Here is a 16,389-nt window from a genome sequence, read left to right on the forward strand (position 1 = left end):
TATAATATATATTTATATATATTATAAAAAATTATAATTATATAATATAATATATACAATATTAATAAAATAAACAGTTGTTTTCAATTTTATTATACTGTTTAATTTAATTATTGTATGTATAAATAATTGTATACATCAAAATTTATATAAAATAAAAATTTTAAGATTTTTTTTAAATAAATAGCTTTGGCCTAGTCCACGACCCGACCTGGCCTAAGGCTCGACCCACAACTAGCTTGGCCCGTGGCACAGCACGGGCCCGCGTGGAGCTCAAGCCATGCCAGGCTTAGGGAAGGCAATTTTCCCCATCCCCAACGAGGACCCCAACTTCTCCAACCCGATGGGGTTGGGGATGGGGATTGTTTTGGTAGTGTGGGGACGCGAATTAATAGGAATCCCTAGTCAGGGTTGGGGTCGGAGATGGGGATTGAGGTCCTTGCCCCGCCCCGACCTCGATTATATATATTAAATGTTATTTATATTAAATATACTATTATATTATTTATATTATATATAAACATATTTAAAAACAATATTTATAATTTAAAATTTTTATTTATTTTAGGTAATTTATTTTAAAAATATTGTTATCTGAAAACATTTTGAGGATTCGGGTCCCCATGAGGAACCCATCGCCATCAGGGATTGGGGATGGAGGACAAATTTTATCCCTGACGAGGATCGGGGACAGGGATGGGATTAATTTTAGAATCGGGGTTGGGGATGAGGAATATGACCCCCGCCTCCAAATCCACCTTGTTGCCATTCCTAGCCGGGCTGACCCCCCAAAATATCCTAGGGGAGGGAGGCACAGCCTGGGATGGCTCGTGGGTCAGCACAACTCAACCTGCACTTTGCACGATGGGCCATACACAGGCCATACTGTGCTGGCCCAGCATGGCCCATTTTATACCTCTAATAAGTCACATGACATCATATATGAACACATTATAACAGCCTACTAACGGGGTGTGTGTGTGGGGAGGGGGGGGGGGGGAGATTTTGTCCATTCTTAGAAAACTTGAAGGTACTTTAACCCTTATGTAATTTTTCAAACACTAAGATAAATTTTTATCCATTTGTTAAACCATATGGTATTTAAGTATTTAACCCTTAAAACAAAAGTGTATTTAGACGGAAAAGGTTAATGCACTGCATTGATTTTTTTTTTAATATCATATTTATCCTTAAAGCTGAGTTTGGAAAGAGTACAAATGCAAATATATAGAGTGCAAAACTTTATATTTTGTATTATTTTTTACGTATTTACGCTGTACATATTTATATTTGTACTCTTTTCAAACTGAGCCTAATCAACTTTGTTCAATATATTAATAAAATGCCCCCAAAAGGAGAAAGTCATGACTCAAAACAGAGATGTTTACTTTAATACCTTCAACATCTCCTTACCCTAAAAGGCTAAAAGTAAGTCTCAATTTGGAATGAGTACAAATACAAACATATACAATGTAAGATTTTATATTTTGTATTATTGAGTTAGTTTATGATTATGACACCAAAAAACTAGAAAAACTTACAACTAATCAATGAGCGTCTAGATTTTCCTTATATTGTTGTGTATATATTTATATTGTACATATTTGTATTTATACTGTTTTCAAACCAAACCTTCAACAAAATACAATATTTTGCATTCTACATATTTGCATTATTCCAATGGGTAAGAAAAATAACATAAATCAAAACCGATTAGCAACACGCCCAAAATCTTTTGAACTTCTTTCATTTCAACATTTGGGTATTGGAGTTAATCTAATATATAATATATCAAGATGATCTCAAGACAACCCATCTTCTTGAGATGGGTGCCACCATCTTCTTGAGACAACCCATCTTTTAGACCGGTGGTGCAACAAGGACATGACCTGCAACTTTCTTGGATTTGATTGGACAGATGCCACCATTGTTGGGTCTGACGGTCTGTTTGTACATACTGAACGTTCAAAAGGTGTCACTAGGCCTTGCTGGAGGGGTTGAAGCTGAAGCACTGTGTCTCAGTCTAAAAGTCTTGTCGCCACAAGCATCTGGAAAACTGAAAGCCAGATGATGAGAACGGTAGCAATTTTGAGGAGAACTTCTACGAAAACCCATATGCAAGGTTCAAAGTATCGATGCAGTTACCGGCGTATTGACCAGTATTGGCGTTTTTTTTATTTTTTTCAAATCTAGTTCAAAGGGGTCAGTTTAAGGCCCGATTCAGCTCAGTTTAGAAAGAGTACAAATATAAATACATAGAAAACAATACAAAATTACAAGGTTTTGCTCTTTACATATTTGTATTTATAGTTCAGTTTGAAAGTAGTACAAATACAAATATGTAAAGCACAAAACCTTATATTTTATATTATTTTGTGTCTTTGTACTGTAGATATTTGCATTTGAAATTCCAAAAAGAGAAAGGATAGGCCATATTCAATTCAGCCCTAAACAAAATGGCTCCCAAACCATTTAAGTGCTGTCCTTTACTCCTTATGTGAATTAAAGGTTTTCTAACGTGGCAGTTTCTGTTTGACGAATACCCGCATGTGTCTATTTTTATTTTCGTTCCACCATCCATTTGGGTTGGGAAGGGTGTAAATACAAATACATGCTGACATTTCATGAACCTTGCCTATTTATAGTTCTTTCTACTGTACATATTCGCATCTGTACTCTTTCCAAACGGAGCCTTGAGTTTAGAAAATGCAAGGCACACCGTTCTACTTCATGAAGGGGCAAAAGACCTTAGCGGCCGGGCCCATGGTTTGTGCAGCAGGAGGAAACCAAGTAAATCATTCTTAGTTGCATAATTTGAGGGCAAAACGTATCCTGCATGTACTCACTTTCACTTAAAATTCCTCTCTCCACTTCTAGACATCCAGAAATAAAAGGATCAATAATTTTGGCAAATTCAATTGCAGATTTCACACCAAAAACTATATACACACATAGTTTTTAAAGCCTGGTCCTTCTTTGTAGATAGGCCAGTATCTAAAGTAGACCAAATACATGAAGCCATCTGATGGTATATGACTAAGCCGCAACATAAGACAATATTTGGGGAGTGAAGACATACATCTTACAATCATGAGAATCGACTCGAGTGCTGAATGATGTCAGTGCGACTTCTGCTACATCTTCATGCTGGCAAATGAATATATACATGATGAGTATGAAATTTATTAAAAAAGCACAATCATTGAGCTTTTTAGATTTAAAAAGAATTTATATCAAGGCTGAAAGTTGTATGCATGGCAATGGTCCAGCCTCATCTGACCACCTACAAGGGTTACATGGGTTCTGAACAGAAGATATCTCTGGCCAAAGCCACAAGTACAGACTCTTATCACTGATATGCTGCAGGGTTGTTTAATCTTGTTTTTTGTCCTGGTAGATATGCAAACTGAACTTTTTCATGATGAGTTCATCCAGTTCCCTGTCCAACATATTTCCCTTTTTCTTATATTTTACTGTGGGCAATGGGGTTGAATCATAAATCCCATATAAACTTGTATAACTATATAAACGTGCATACAACATTTCTTCCTGTGTCCCTGTAATGTGACCATGAATGTAGGTAATACTTAAAACTATTAATTCGTTTGTGTAAAATTTCTTTACATGCCATCTCACCTTCCATATATCTCTTACAGAAACTTTGATGGTTGGATGGAGGCCCAAAACTTCCCATTTGGCTGTGATGGTAACAGCTTTTGAACAGCGGTTCCAAAAGGCAACTACCAACCTGTTTCCAGAAAGAGGACCTGCCCAAACCTACAACCAGAGGACTATTTCTGAGTCATGACATATGGCATAAAAAAGATCTCTGATACAAGCTGAAAGAATGTCTGAATGTTAATGTTGCATGAAGACATCATATCTTTGTTGGACTCTCGAGTTGGCATGCACCCCCGAGTATACTCATGTCAGACTACCCAAATCAGGAGTTAGACTCCTTAATGGTACCAGTAGGAAGGTTTGCCCACCGAGTTGTTATATACTCAAATAGGACTTTAACTCTAAAAGCTTTTAACTGCTTACTAGTTACTACTAATCCTACTAAAGCCAAACAATTGAAAAACAACTCCAATATTGACCCAAAGAAATAGGAAACCCAAATCCTCTCCTAGACAAACACCCTATCATTAAATGAACCATTGCTCACTCAAAAACTATTTAATAAGACTTTAAACTATTTTTTTATTGGTAAACTCTATAAACTAAAGTTGACTCTTAAAATGACCAAATGTATTCTTACCAATAAAAAATGATTAGATATATTCTTAAAACACCAAGAAACTATAAAATAACCATTAGAAGACTCAAATTGGCCAAAATTATAAGCACCCACAAATTGCCACTTGATAAGGAATAGGGAGAAAACTGATTTCTTCCTCCATTGATTGTTCCTCTGTTTCCATGTCTGCATCAAGTTTTCACCTTACCATTTTTGTGAATGGAAGGTTAACAAGATGCTCTTTAAGGATGTTGCAAAATTTAACAATTTGATAATGTCAATAACAGGCAAATTCCTACCATACTATGAAAATAAACACTTTTGATTTGGTAATAAAAAGAAAATGATTTTTATTACATAAAATAGGTAAAAATGTATGATTGGTCTCAGATTTGATAAATCTGACAGAAATATGATTTATTAGAGACTTAACTATGTTATTTGTGGTTTTGTTGTAAGCTTTGGAAGTATTACCACTAGGTCATAAAATTAAGAAATGGGAGGGATGGACCTGTCGGCAGTTGTCCTTTCCTTCAGCGTATACCTTCCGTCCTTGAACCCCAAGCGAGTCTGCAAGGAAACAAAAATTGAATTCTTGATCAACTGTACTTGCAGTGCATGCTGGAACATTTAACATAAATAAAAGAAGATGGTTGCATATTGCACCTTGAGAATATGCCATAAAAGAAGACAACCAACCAAGATAATGGAGATAAGAAAAACCCATTATTCAGGTGAAGCAAGCAGGTGTGCACAAACACAAAAACCATTGCTTATACATAATAACAATAACACATTACATTTGACAATAGAGTACCTTGATTTACAGCAATGACCTCCTTATTGCTTAGAATCTCCAATGTTTCTGCAGTCATGTTTCTTACATCGCAACCTATCAAAAGAGGTGCCTGTACACTCAAATAGTTTCTAAAGATTGTTACATTCTGTGCAGAACCCCACCTACCCATGTTCAATGCAGCCACAATTAAACATAGTGGTACTTAGACTGTAAATTAATAGAGATTAGTTTTATGTTTAATCTGAGAGACCAACATTGAAGGTCATAGTTTCAACTGTCAAATTTAGCCTTTTGCTATCCAATTCTATTATGAAAGACTGATACTACCAAAATGGCTGAGTTATATCTACTTGGGATACTCTTGAGAAGATCATTAAAGCAAAATGGATAGCTTCATTAATGCCCAGATACTCTCAAGTAATTTTCCAAATAAAAGATGTAAACCGCAAGAGTTGAAGGAGAGCACCTTCATTAATGCCCAGATACTGAAATGTGCACGATACTCCTGGAAAGTCATGCCTCCATTGCCAACTTCTAACATATCTGGGTCTGGTCCAAAAAGGCATAGGATGTATTAGGGAGCTGATAAGAAAAGAAGACATCCACCAGAACTCATAGAATTGACACTTGTAATATGAATATTTCTATTACCATTCCATCCACCAGGTCCAGCATATGTAGCCCACTTGTCATTAAGATCAGCAGTAGTGGTCATACTTGCCAGTATAAAAACATTGAAATATGATCAGTATGACAAAAAAATCAAGTTAATTAAATAATGACATGATACCCAAATAAATACTTCTGAGATTTATGAAATTCTAGATTTCTTTTTAATTCCCCAATTTTGACTGTTCTTGTTCTAAGTTTTCTCCACTCTTTTTTCAGGGAGGGGAAACACTCAAATATTCAACTCCAGCTTCATCTGTAGGTCCTCTTCCATTTGGACTTTTAATTTGGCATGCCATGTACTTAAGTTTTCTCACAGAAGATTAGAATGAAATGATGCCAAAGATCTAATACATTATATCCTTCTAGAAGGAAACTTATAGTCATGTTAGACAAGATATTGCATGTTATCAGAAACAACAGCCACTGTAATCAGGACTTTTATGCATGAGGTTACTGCCAATGTGAACCATCAACCATTGATTGGAAAGAGGGCTACATTTTCATGTGGTAACCATGTAAACATAGATCCCAAATTTCTAACCTTGCCCATGAGTCATTGATGTCATCAGTTGTTCGCCAACTATTTCCAACTCCACCTGCCCATAAGGCAGGGTCATCAACGCCCCTACATAGAATGAAAACATAAAAACTCTTAAGATCCACTGAACAACTTTGAACTGTAAAAAATAAATAAATAATCTTAATTACCATTCACAGAGCGAGTAGAAAATTGTGTGACCAGTTGCATTTAGAGCTTCATGCATTGGTGGATATCTGGAAATTATGAATGCAAACTGAATCAATTTCAGGACAACTTATTGTTTCTAGAAATTTTATTTAAAGATAGCCAAGGTGAGGGCAAACCGTTCCTCTGGTATGATCCCTAGATTGTAACAGTTGTCATACTTCAAATAGTCCACATCCTGATTGACATAAGTGCCAAATATAAATTGGAAAAAAGAAGTGATGTAAATGAAGAAGAATTTAATAAACTGATATCTGAGATTTTCATCTAAGATTATATGATTTGATTGAAAATTTAGACTTTCCATTCCAAATATTTACTTTGTACATAGATAAATATAAGTTCCATTTCCTATTTTTGAAAAATACAAGAACTCTTACCCAAGATGCAAATAGTTCCGCATCAGCCCTTTCGTGGAAAAGGGATCCAGGACGAACTTGACAAGTAAAGGCCCTATCAGATTGAAGTGGTAATAGAATCCAAGAATGAATTACAATGATCAATTCATATTATTATTGGGATATTCACTTGATATAAGGCTCTAACCCAAAAATATGAGACTTGTCTTACCCAGCATCAGAATAAATACCAAGCTTGAGGCCCTTCTCATGTATATAATCAGCAAGAGCTTTAATACCTGATGGAAAGGTTTCTGGATCAGGAGCCAAATTTCCCTGCACAAATAAATACTTATCATGAGAAACTCTGAAAGAAAATAATAGAAAAAAGTTCTTTGTTTCTTCCATAAGCAGCAAAAGGACTTCCCTTGGAAGATTTGTGTTGTAGGGAGCATAACAGTAAAAATAGAATTCTTAGTGAAGTTGTTCTGTTAGAAAGTGGGGTGGGGTTTTTCCTTTTTTTTTTTTCTTGCCATTTTTTCCTTTTTTCGGAGAGGGATACGGCAAGAACCAGAACTACATTGTGTAAGTTACCAACATAATACCTTATTATGTTTCCACTTTAACCTGTTTTTTTTTTTTTTTTTTTTTTATGATGAAGTATAATTATACCTCTTCTTGCGTGTTTAAGCTAAAAATCTTTGGTGCAGAAAGATGGTTAGATTCCCAATCCACCCTACATTCAAGGGGTAAATTTCTGCCCTAAAATCCTTGCCATGTGCTCAGAATGAACTCCTTTTTTGTAGATACTTGTTAAGCTAAGAAATTAAAACTTTCAAATGCTAATATAACTTGAATAAAGTTCTACTAAAAGGTGGACAAAAAGTTTCTTCTGGTGGAAGATAAATTTTCCACATTGGCCCTCAATGTTGTAAAAAAAAATGTAGCTTTGTAACCTTTTCTACATATATACAGTAAAGTATAACCCTAGCTTTTTCATTTGAAAAAATGAAAATAATAAAAAAAGATAATTAAGTAAAGGCAACCTTATTTGAACTGTTTTAAATTGAAAACACGCTCTTCTCTTAGAGCATAAATTCATAATCTATCATCATTTATCCAATTACTAAGACTTGTTCAAAAATAATGTGAAAATAAAAGGCTTTGACTTAACCTGCAGATTTCTTGTAGGAGAAGACCAACAATCATCTGCCACCAGAGATTATGAATCAGTATAAGACAAACAAGAGATGAAATTGTATTGACTGGAGCAAATTGGTAATAAAAAGAATTACCTATATTGACATAAATATAACCTAATTCAGCCAAACCGGTATAGATGAGTGCATCAGCTGCCAGAAGGACAAAAAACATTGAAATTGTGATGGAACTTGATCAAATAACAAGAGGGCCAGAGGGGGCAGCAGAAAAAATAATCAATTATGTGATCGATACTCAAATATTGTTTTTTTAAGATTCATAAGTTGAATAGCCATCATATACTATGAATTCCGATTAATTTTTGAATTTTTAAGTCTAAAACAGTCATCACTGATCAATTGCCATTAAGAATGTATTTTCACATGGTAATCTTGACCAGGATTACATGGAATGTTCTGCTTATTGGTTAGGTAAAGTTAGTCCTGTTTTGTGGTCACAAAAAGATTATTATTGGTTCAAAACAACACACTAACTCTTAGATTATTAATAAGTTTACTGATATTCTTTTGGTATATGGGTTTAACATGGTTTATTACGATCCTTTGGTGTTTACTTGCCAATTATAGGTTAGTGTATTTGCAATAAATTTGGATGACATAATAATCACACTGGGTGACCATGAGGGATGACGAGTGTTATGAGCTTTTTTCTGTAAGTATGCTGGTATCTAACTTTTTTGACACTATGGATCCTAATGTGAAGATTGACACAACAAGATGATTTCTTGTTGAGAAGTAATTGTAATACACCAAGACTTTTTTTTCTCTCTTTTTTTTTTTTTTTTGTAATAGCAATTGTAAGTCAGTTTATACTTTATACATATCTTTTTGATTGGTAAGTCGGTTTGTAAATCTTCCTTGTTAGTTGCACTGGATGCAATGTGTAGCATCATTAGGTACTTAACAAAGAATTCTAGGAAAAGGACTTTGTTACAAGACATCTAGTCAGTTATGTGCCATCATGGTTGTGAAGGCATCTAGGTGATTCTGGGCTACACTGCAGAAACTACTTGCCAAGTGTAGAATTTTACAAAGAAAAAACTAAGTTCTAGGTTAGTTCTATAGTTTACATACCAATCAACATGCAAATAAATTGCAAAATAGCAATCCCCTTTACTAATAACATTAATTTTCCTTTCAAAGCACAATGAACCATTGAATCTAGAAGACAATAACATTTTAAATCAGCCAATCTTAATATTTTAAACACAGAATTATAACACAATAAGTATTTAATAGAGCAAGTGTACGTCAAAAAATTATTAGCAACTAAAGAAGGCTATAGTTTTATAATAAAAGTTTTCAACAGAAAGAGTAACACAAAGGGAAAAAGAACAAGGGGCAGAACCCTTTTTCTACTTGGGTGGCATTTAGTAACTATGAACCCCAATCTCTGAAGGAAAAGAAGTCTGAGAACAGTTTGAGCTTTGAGCAGTAAAAATTAACTTTTCTGCTTTCTAGATCTCTGAAGGAAAAGAAGTTGTTTGGTAATTTGAATGTTGTAACCTTTGAGAAATGTCTATTCACAATTTTACCCCTGTAGATAAACTTGTTTGGTTATTTTGAATTTGTTAACCATTGAGAAATGTCTATGATAAATAATTTATTTAATTAATGTATTGTTTTCAATTTTTTTAATTAATTAATATTTTGTTATGTTTTAGCATTTTAAATAAATTTTAACAATTTTAAATGCCTTTGTTATTATTTTACAATTATTTAATATCTACCACTTTTTGAGTAATCTATTTTACATATTTTTAAAATTAGTAATTATTGTATTATCTTCAAATATTATTTTATAAATTATAGATTATTAATGATTTTAACATTTTTTCTTTTTTAAATAAATTTTAATAAATTCAAATTCCCTTGTTTTTATATTACAATTATTAAATATTGCTTTTCTAGTAATGCATTTTACGTGTTTCTAAAATTATTTATTATTAAATATGTAATACATTTTTTTAATTATTATTTAATAAAGGATACATTTATGAATATTTTTAACAAATTTTCATTATTTTAAATAAATTTTAATAATTATTATGTACCTCCTTATTATTTTATAATTATTAAATATGTGTTAAATATTTGTATGATTGTTTTATTATAAATTTATTAATTTGCAATTATTATTTGTAAAATATAGATTTATTAATAATTTAGCATTTTATTACTTTAAATAGATTTTAAAACATGATGGATTTTGGAATAGAAATTTTATGTTTCGTTAGGGGTAAAAGTATCCAAAAGGTAATAACCACACCTGTGACCGCATAGAGGTGGGGTGACAGGGGAAATGAAATTATTGGGTGTTCAGCGTTCAGAGGTTGGTTTAGAGGTCTATGCATTGCGAAGGCCCCCCTTAATGCCTGTGTATGTGTGTGTGGGAGAGAGAGAAACTGTAGAAAAAGAAAACTCAACCATTCTCTTCTTTCTCTTTCCTTGTTGACGAGAAAACACAATAAGACACTTGTGGTCTTTATTTGTTATTGCCTAGCAGAGCCCAGTCGCCTAAACTAATTCTCATATAAGCCATAGAGTTCAGGGCCTTCAGGCGAGGCGTCCAACCAATACTCAAAGGCAATAAAGCATAATCTGATAGTGCGTACAAATTATGAAGAGGCATTATTTTCTGATTTACAAGCAACTAAGATATATATACTGCATGTACAGGCACCGCGGTCACCTGGAGGAAACTGTTGCCTAAGCGCCCAAGTGACCAGACAAAAACTAAGGCCACTATCATTCTGCAAATTTCCCAGATACTGAAATAAGAGCTTAAGAAGTTAAGAACCAAGTAAAGGGAAACATAGAAGAAGGCAGATATCAGACCTGTTTCCTTAATAACAGTTTCATTGATATTACAGGCAAAGAAATTCCAGCTATTCCATCTGCACCCACATAAAAGTAACAATTTAACTAAAATGGAAGAAAACAAAAACAGCAAAAACGAAAGCATCTGAGACAAAAGCAGTATTACAAAATTTATGCCCATGAATTGCATGGCATTCTAGTAGTAACAGTTTGAAATTAAGAAGCCAATTGCTCTAAAAGAAATTAAAAGAAAGAGAAACGTATTTATTTATTTTTCGGTAAACTATTTATTTATTTCTGGATTCCAACTACTGTCCAAGAAAATACTAAACCCCGAAAATTGCAACATATTAGGTGTTGCGAAAACACAAATTGAGAAATTTTTCTTCACCTAAAATCAGAAGAAAGGTCCCAGAAGGGGTGGGAAAAAAAGGAAAAAAAAAAACAGAACAACAGGGAGAAGAAAAGGGTTACCCCATCTGAGGCGTTCGAGCCAATCCGTTGTTGAGCTGCAGTTTTCCATAATTAGAAGTATCGTAGAGGTTAGCTCTCAAAGTGGGTATTTCATAATTTTCGAGGAGAGGTGCCACCCGAATAGCGATGGTGATAGAAATTGCAGAAAACGAGAGGATCAGAAGAGAAATGTAGACGATGTTATTCGCCATGCTCCTTGTCCTCCTACAGTCCTACTTCACTTGTCAAAATAGCAGAAGCAGAGGGAATGAGAGTATCTGATGGAAAGAAAGAAAACAAACGGACGCGGGGCCGGGACTCAGCGGTCTGATACAGGGTTCATCCAATTGGTACAACTCCTCTTCATCAACTGCCTGTGTATTTAACTATTTATAGGTATAAAAATGAAGTGGGCTTGGCGTCAGGGGTCCCTCTCCCTGGCCTTGTTTCTAACATCTTAGCCATTCACACATTCCTAGGGACTTGTGTTGTGTTGTGGCTTGTGAAAGCTAAGGAGGAATATCCTGATCGCTTAGATGCAAGGGAGAAGGGACCCCACCAAAAAACCATGGTCCAAGGCTCCAAGCATTACTTATTTCTATTCTCTACTGGAGATCGGATCTGCTCCTCCCACCTGGAAACATCTCCCCTATTTTTAGTCATCATTCACGGGAGGTGTTCTCAATACACGGTAGATGTACCTATGAGAAGCCCATTTGTGAGGAGCAGATTTCGTCATTGGGAGGTTACTAGGTTATATGGGTTATAGGGGAGAGGGGTTATGCAAATTGGGATATGTTCCTCTTATGAGCGAACCTCATACCGATCTCACAGGTACATCCCACCGTATATTAGGAGCATCACCCATCAATAATAATAACAAGGGAGAATGATCGTTCAGCCCAAGGTCAAAATTCATAGGCCTAAAGTACAGTTAGGGTGGATGCCAGCTTAGAATTGATACTAATTCGTGGGTGAATATAGGATGTGGGTTTTTGAACTTTTGAATATTTATAAAGTTGCGGCAGAAATCAAAATTCTGCAGTAGTCCTGTCTGTACTTTTCCGTAATAACAAAGTATGGGAAATGTTCATATACATGGTGAGATGTGTCTATGAGATTAGTGTAAGGAGCAGATTTGGTCTCCCGTAATTTTACCACCACTAAGGTCCTATTGGTTTTCATTTAGGCTGCGTTTGGAAAAGGTGTAAAACCTCATTAGTGTAAAACTTCATCATCAGTTTAGTTTTGTCGATGTTTATTTGGAGTGTAAATCAATATCGATGTAAAATTTTATTCCGGTTCAAATTTATAAACATTTGGATGGAGTGGAGTTTTACATCGTAAATCAATGGATGTAAAAACATCACTTATGATGAGATTTTACATAGATAATCGATGTAAAAACTATATTGATAAACACGTTTAATAAATCATCATAGAAAAAAATATATTGATGATGTTTTACACTGCTTCTAAACGCAGTCTTTTTTACATAAATAGGATCCCAAATAAGGGCCACTACTTTTTATATGAAGAATACAACTTGACATCATAAAATAATTTTGATATTTACACAACTTTTTTTCAAAGGCAATGATACATAGACCGGACAAATCATCCAATGTACTAACTTTACTACTTGTTCAAGTAATTCAGGTTTCGACATTCTTGTACATTACACATAATTCAGGTAAAGAAAGAGGACCTTGTAGAAGGGTATGAATCGGGATTTGTTCCTCATAGAACGCAATTCATACTTAACTTATAACTCCATCCCACCGTGCATTGGGAGCATCTCCCTATAGCGATGAATAACAATACAAAGTATGGGAGATGCTCTCAATGTACGGCTGAAATGCATTGTGAGGTTGGTCATTGGTGTGAAGAATATATCCGGACTCATTAATTATCTATATAAAGATATGGTATGAAAAAAGTTTTTTTTTTTTCTCAATAAAAGGATCCATTAAAAACATCATGGATACATTTGAATCCCCATTTTACAATCATCTAAAAAACATGCAAGTAAATACATAGGGGGATGAGTACTATTTACATAAGTATTTTTAAGCCTAGCTCTCTTTGCAAGTTCATGAGCTAGCTTAACTACTTCCCTGTTTACATAGAGCAATTTTACATTTTTAAAAAGTAATAATAATTCAAGAATATGGTCATACAGTGCTTGCAAATCCTAGGTGATGTTTTTTCCAGTTCCTCCTATCTTCAAAAAAACTTCTTTTGCATCTGATAGTAAAAAAACATACTTTGTAACCCATACAAAAAAAATTACATAAGCCTCTTACTATTGCCCAGAGCTCAACTGTTGTTGGTGATTTTGCCATGCATGGTTGTCCTTCTGCAATGAGAAGAGGAGATCTGTGTGAGAACATACAAAGTCTAGTTGATGCCTTATGTGTTGTAATGCTCCATGAATTTTGATAAATAACAACTGATTCACTACCAGATTTATGATTCCAGTTTATTGGTCACTTGTTTTTTGGGTATCATATCTTTTTTATATATCATAGTCATACCCTAACTTAGTATAACACCTAATATAATGATATACAATTATTGATATAGCGTGATATGGTAGCTCCTTCTTAGAGGACAGCTTAGACGTTGAGCTAGTGATGCCGCCTACTCGAATTGTAAAACAAGGCTGTCAAAGTGTCTGGGGTGCTTTATTCAATGTGGGTACTCTGATGCTTAAATTAGCGACGTAGAGATTTGAGAGAGTTGAAAGCTTAATTGTAAGGGAATTTGAGAACTAAATCGTGCATACTTTGTGAGGTTGGAGACGAGGCCTTTATATAGGTGAGTTGTCGTAGGTCTCATGATGCATGTCTGAGATCATTGGCCCACCTAGTTCGGAATTGGTTTTGCATCCGAAGATGGACTTCGTATAAACTGATAAAGTTTATCCAATTCCATACAAATCAGGCAGGAAGAAGATAAAATCCGTTGATATATGACATGATCGCAAAGAGATCAGAAACAGTTGACTTATTTCTAAAAAGAAGTTATGTAACACCTTAGCAGATCGGTGCATGTAACTGAATTACCCAAATTTCAGTGTAATTAGATTAACTGAGGTGATTGGGATCATTAAGATATAACCACATCATTCTGTTCCTTCATATGTAATCACATCATTGATCAGCCTAAATTATCCCTCATCAATTATAAAATCAACTATCCATTTGACCAAATTAACGCCCGCTAAATATCGTGCCAAGGGGGAGTAAAGGTGAGACAATGCACAGAGCATGGTGCACGAGAAGGACATGGCAGTACCACACCACCCATAAAACCTAACAATACTGCGGGATCCTTCGTTCTGAGTTTTGCATTTTCGCCATGGAACAATGTTCGAGGCACTTCATCTTTTTGACTCACAAGTGATAATATTAGACTGGGATAAAGTAAAATATCAAAAAGAAAAAAAAATAAATGAAATGTATAATTATCGATTCTGTCGCTACTTGATCACGTGAGGTGGACAGGTGGTCCGATCTAATGGCCTGCAATTATTAAAAGTTAAAAAGAAGAAGAAAAGAATAACAAATAGGCAGGACCCACTTGAAAACTTATCTGCCATGAGATATGATCGATCAAAACATGTACCGACCAATAAGCTCTGATTGGTTCTTCACAAAAAAAAAAAAAGGAGCTCTGGTTGGCTACCGAAAATAATACAGCCAGTTGATGAGATAACCAATTTGATTTTTCTTTCTTTTTTTAATTCTTTTTATCATTTTTTAAGCTCTGAAAACCGTGGATCATCAATAATTGATAAAAGAAGAACAGTGATGAAATCTGATTTTCTTCACACGAAATTGATCCTTACACCTCATCTCATAACACTTACAATCGTACATTCAAAAGGTGAAATCAACAATAAGATTCCACACAGACCCATGTCTTTTACAACCTCATCATTGTTTCCGTAGAACAGCTAAAACATTCAGCCAGAGCAATTATATCATTGTCCCAATGTTTTCAATCTCCGCATTCATCAGAATGGTTGAAGTGTTGAACTGTTTAAACCATCATCCGGTTTTATTTTCAGATTAAATTTTCTTAAAATCCAAAATAACAAAAAATTCATCATTTGACCTGTAAAATGGGTCCAATAAGAGGTTTGTGCCTATAGCATTAGAAAAAACAAAAAGGTAAAATACAAAAACCTCTTCTAAGTTTTCTGATAATCATATAAACCTCTCTTATGTTTTAATCGTGAAAAAAAAAAACACTCTTCTGTTGTTTTAAAAAAATATGTATACAGTTACCTTCCTTTTTAAACGGAAGTGTTATTTTTTGGCTCCAAAATGCATTTATTTTTAAAATGCCTCATTTACCCTTAACAAGTTTTGTTTTAATGCTAAAATACAAAGCAATATTCATCATCTTCAACCTTTGAACCTGCAACAAGTGAGGCGCATCTAGTGATTGAAAACACTCTCTAGGAATAATAGTTGAGTAATGACATTGAACGTAACTGCTCAACCATCGGAAACAACTCAAGTGTGGTTGATTCGGACTCTCTAGCTCGTTCACAGCATACTAACGGTTGTGATTCACTTTGTTACAGGCTTGACGTAATCTGACCTATTTTGGCCAACCCAAAATCTGAAACCTTGGTCTTGAAATAATCATCCAGTAGAATGTCACTAGATTTGGAATTCTGATGGGTGACAGCTGAGATCGGCTTCACAGCCCGTTCGAACGCCGTTGTTCGAAAAATCTTGCTTCGGGAACATCTCCATACTTCCATGTTTTATTTTATGAAGAGATATCCCCAATGTAATGTAAAACTATAATGGCTGCTCTAACAAACTTTGCACTGACTGTGCACTGATTACAGATGGGGCTGCATGCTCATGGAGGAACTTAAGAGCAGTGAACTCAAACTCAACCCCGATTGGATGACTAATGATTAATTGACTGCTTGTTTCAATTACAAACTTACATGTTTCAATTACAAATTTACAATAGAGAGAGGGAGGGGAAAAAGTGCAGATCCAACGCCTTCAAGGCTTCAGACCAATAGTAAAGCATGGGTTCCATTATCAATTATGACTAGTGAATGACTCCTG

At 34.6% G+C, this 16,389-nt stretch overlaps 1 protein-coding gene across 2 annotated transcripts; it reads right to left on the reverse strand.

Moving 5' to 3' along the window:
• Positions 1 to 2,813: 2,813 nt before the first annotated feature.
• Positions 2,814 to 11,657, reverse strand: LOC104594512 (alpha-galactosidase 3-like). Of its 2 annotated transcripts, XM_010254816.3 has the most exons (16): positions 11,309 to 11,652; positions 10,853 to 10,911; positions 10,707 to 10,767; positions 8,090 to 8,146; positions 7,969 to 8,003; positions 7,027 to 7,130; positions 6,837 to 6,909; positions 6,576 to 6,634; positions 6,420 to 6,485; positions 6,253 to 6,336; positions 5,691 to 5,755; positions 5,506 to 5,588; positions 5,058 to 5,148; positions 4,752 to 4,810; positions 3,637 to 3,777; positions 2,814 to 3,147 (listed from the first exon to the last, which is right to left on the reverse strand). In XM_010254816.3, the coding sequence occupies exons 1-16, from the start codon at positions 11,355 to 11,357 to the stop codon at positions 3,037 to 3,039; spliced, it is 1,197 nt and encodes a 398-aa protein (XP_010253118.1). In that variant the 5' UTR covers positions 11,358 to 11,652; the 3' UTR covers positions 2,814 to 3,036. The 2 variants fall into 2 exon arrangements, with proteins under 2 accessions (XP_010253118.1, XP_010253117.1); XM_010254815.3 differs by lacking the exon at positions 10,707 to 10,767 and having other exon boundaries at positions 11,309 to 11,657.
• Positions 11,658 to 16,389: the final 4,732 nt, after the last annotated feature.

The sequence above is a fragment of the Nelumbo nucifera genome, chromosome 2 (genome assembly GCF_055504915.1).
Source record: "Nelumbo nucifera cultivar China Antique chromosome 2, China Antique-T2T, whole genome shotgun sequence".
NCBI lineage: Eukaryota > Viridiplantae > Streptophyta > Magnoliopsida > Proteales > Nelumbonaceae > Nelumbo > Nelumbo nucifera.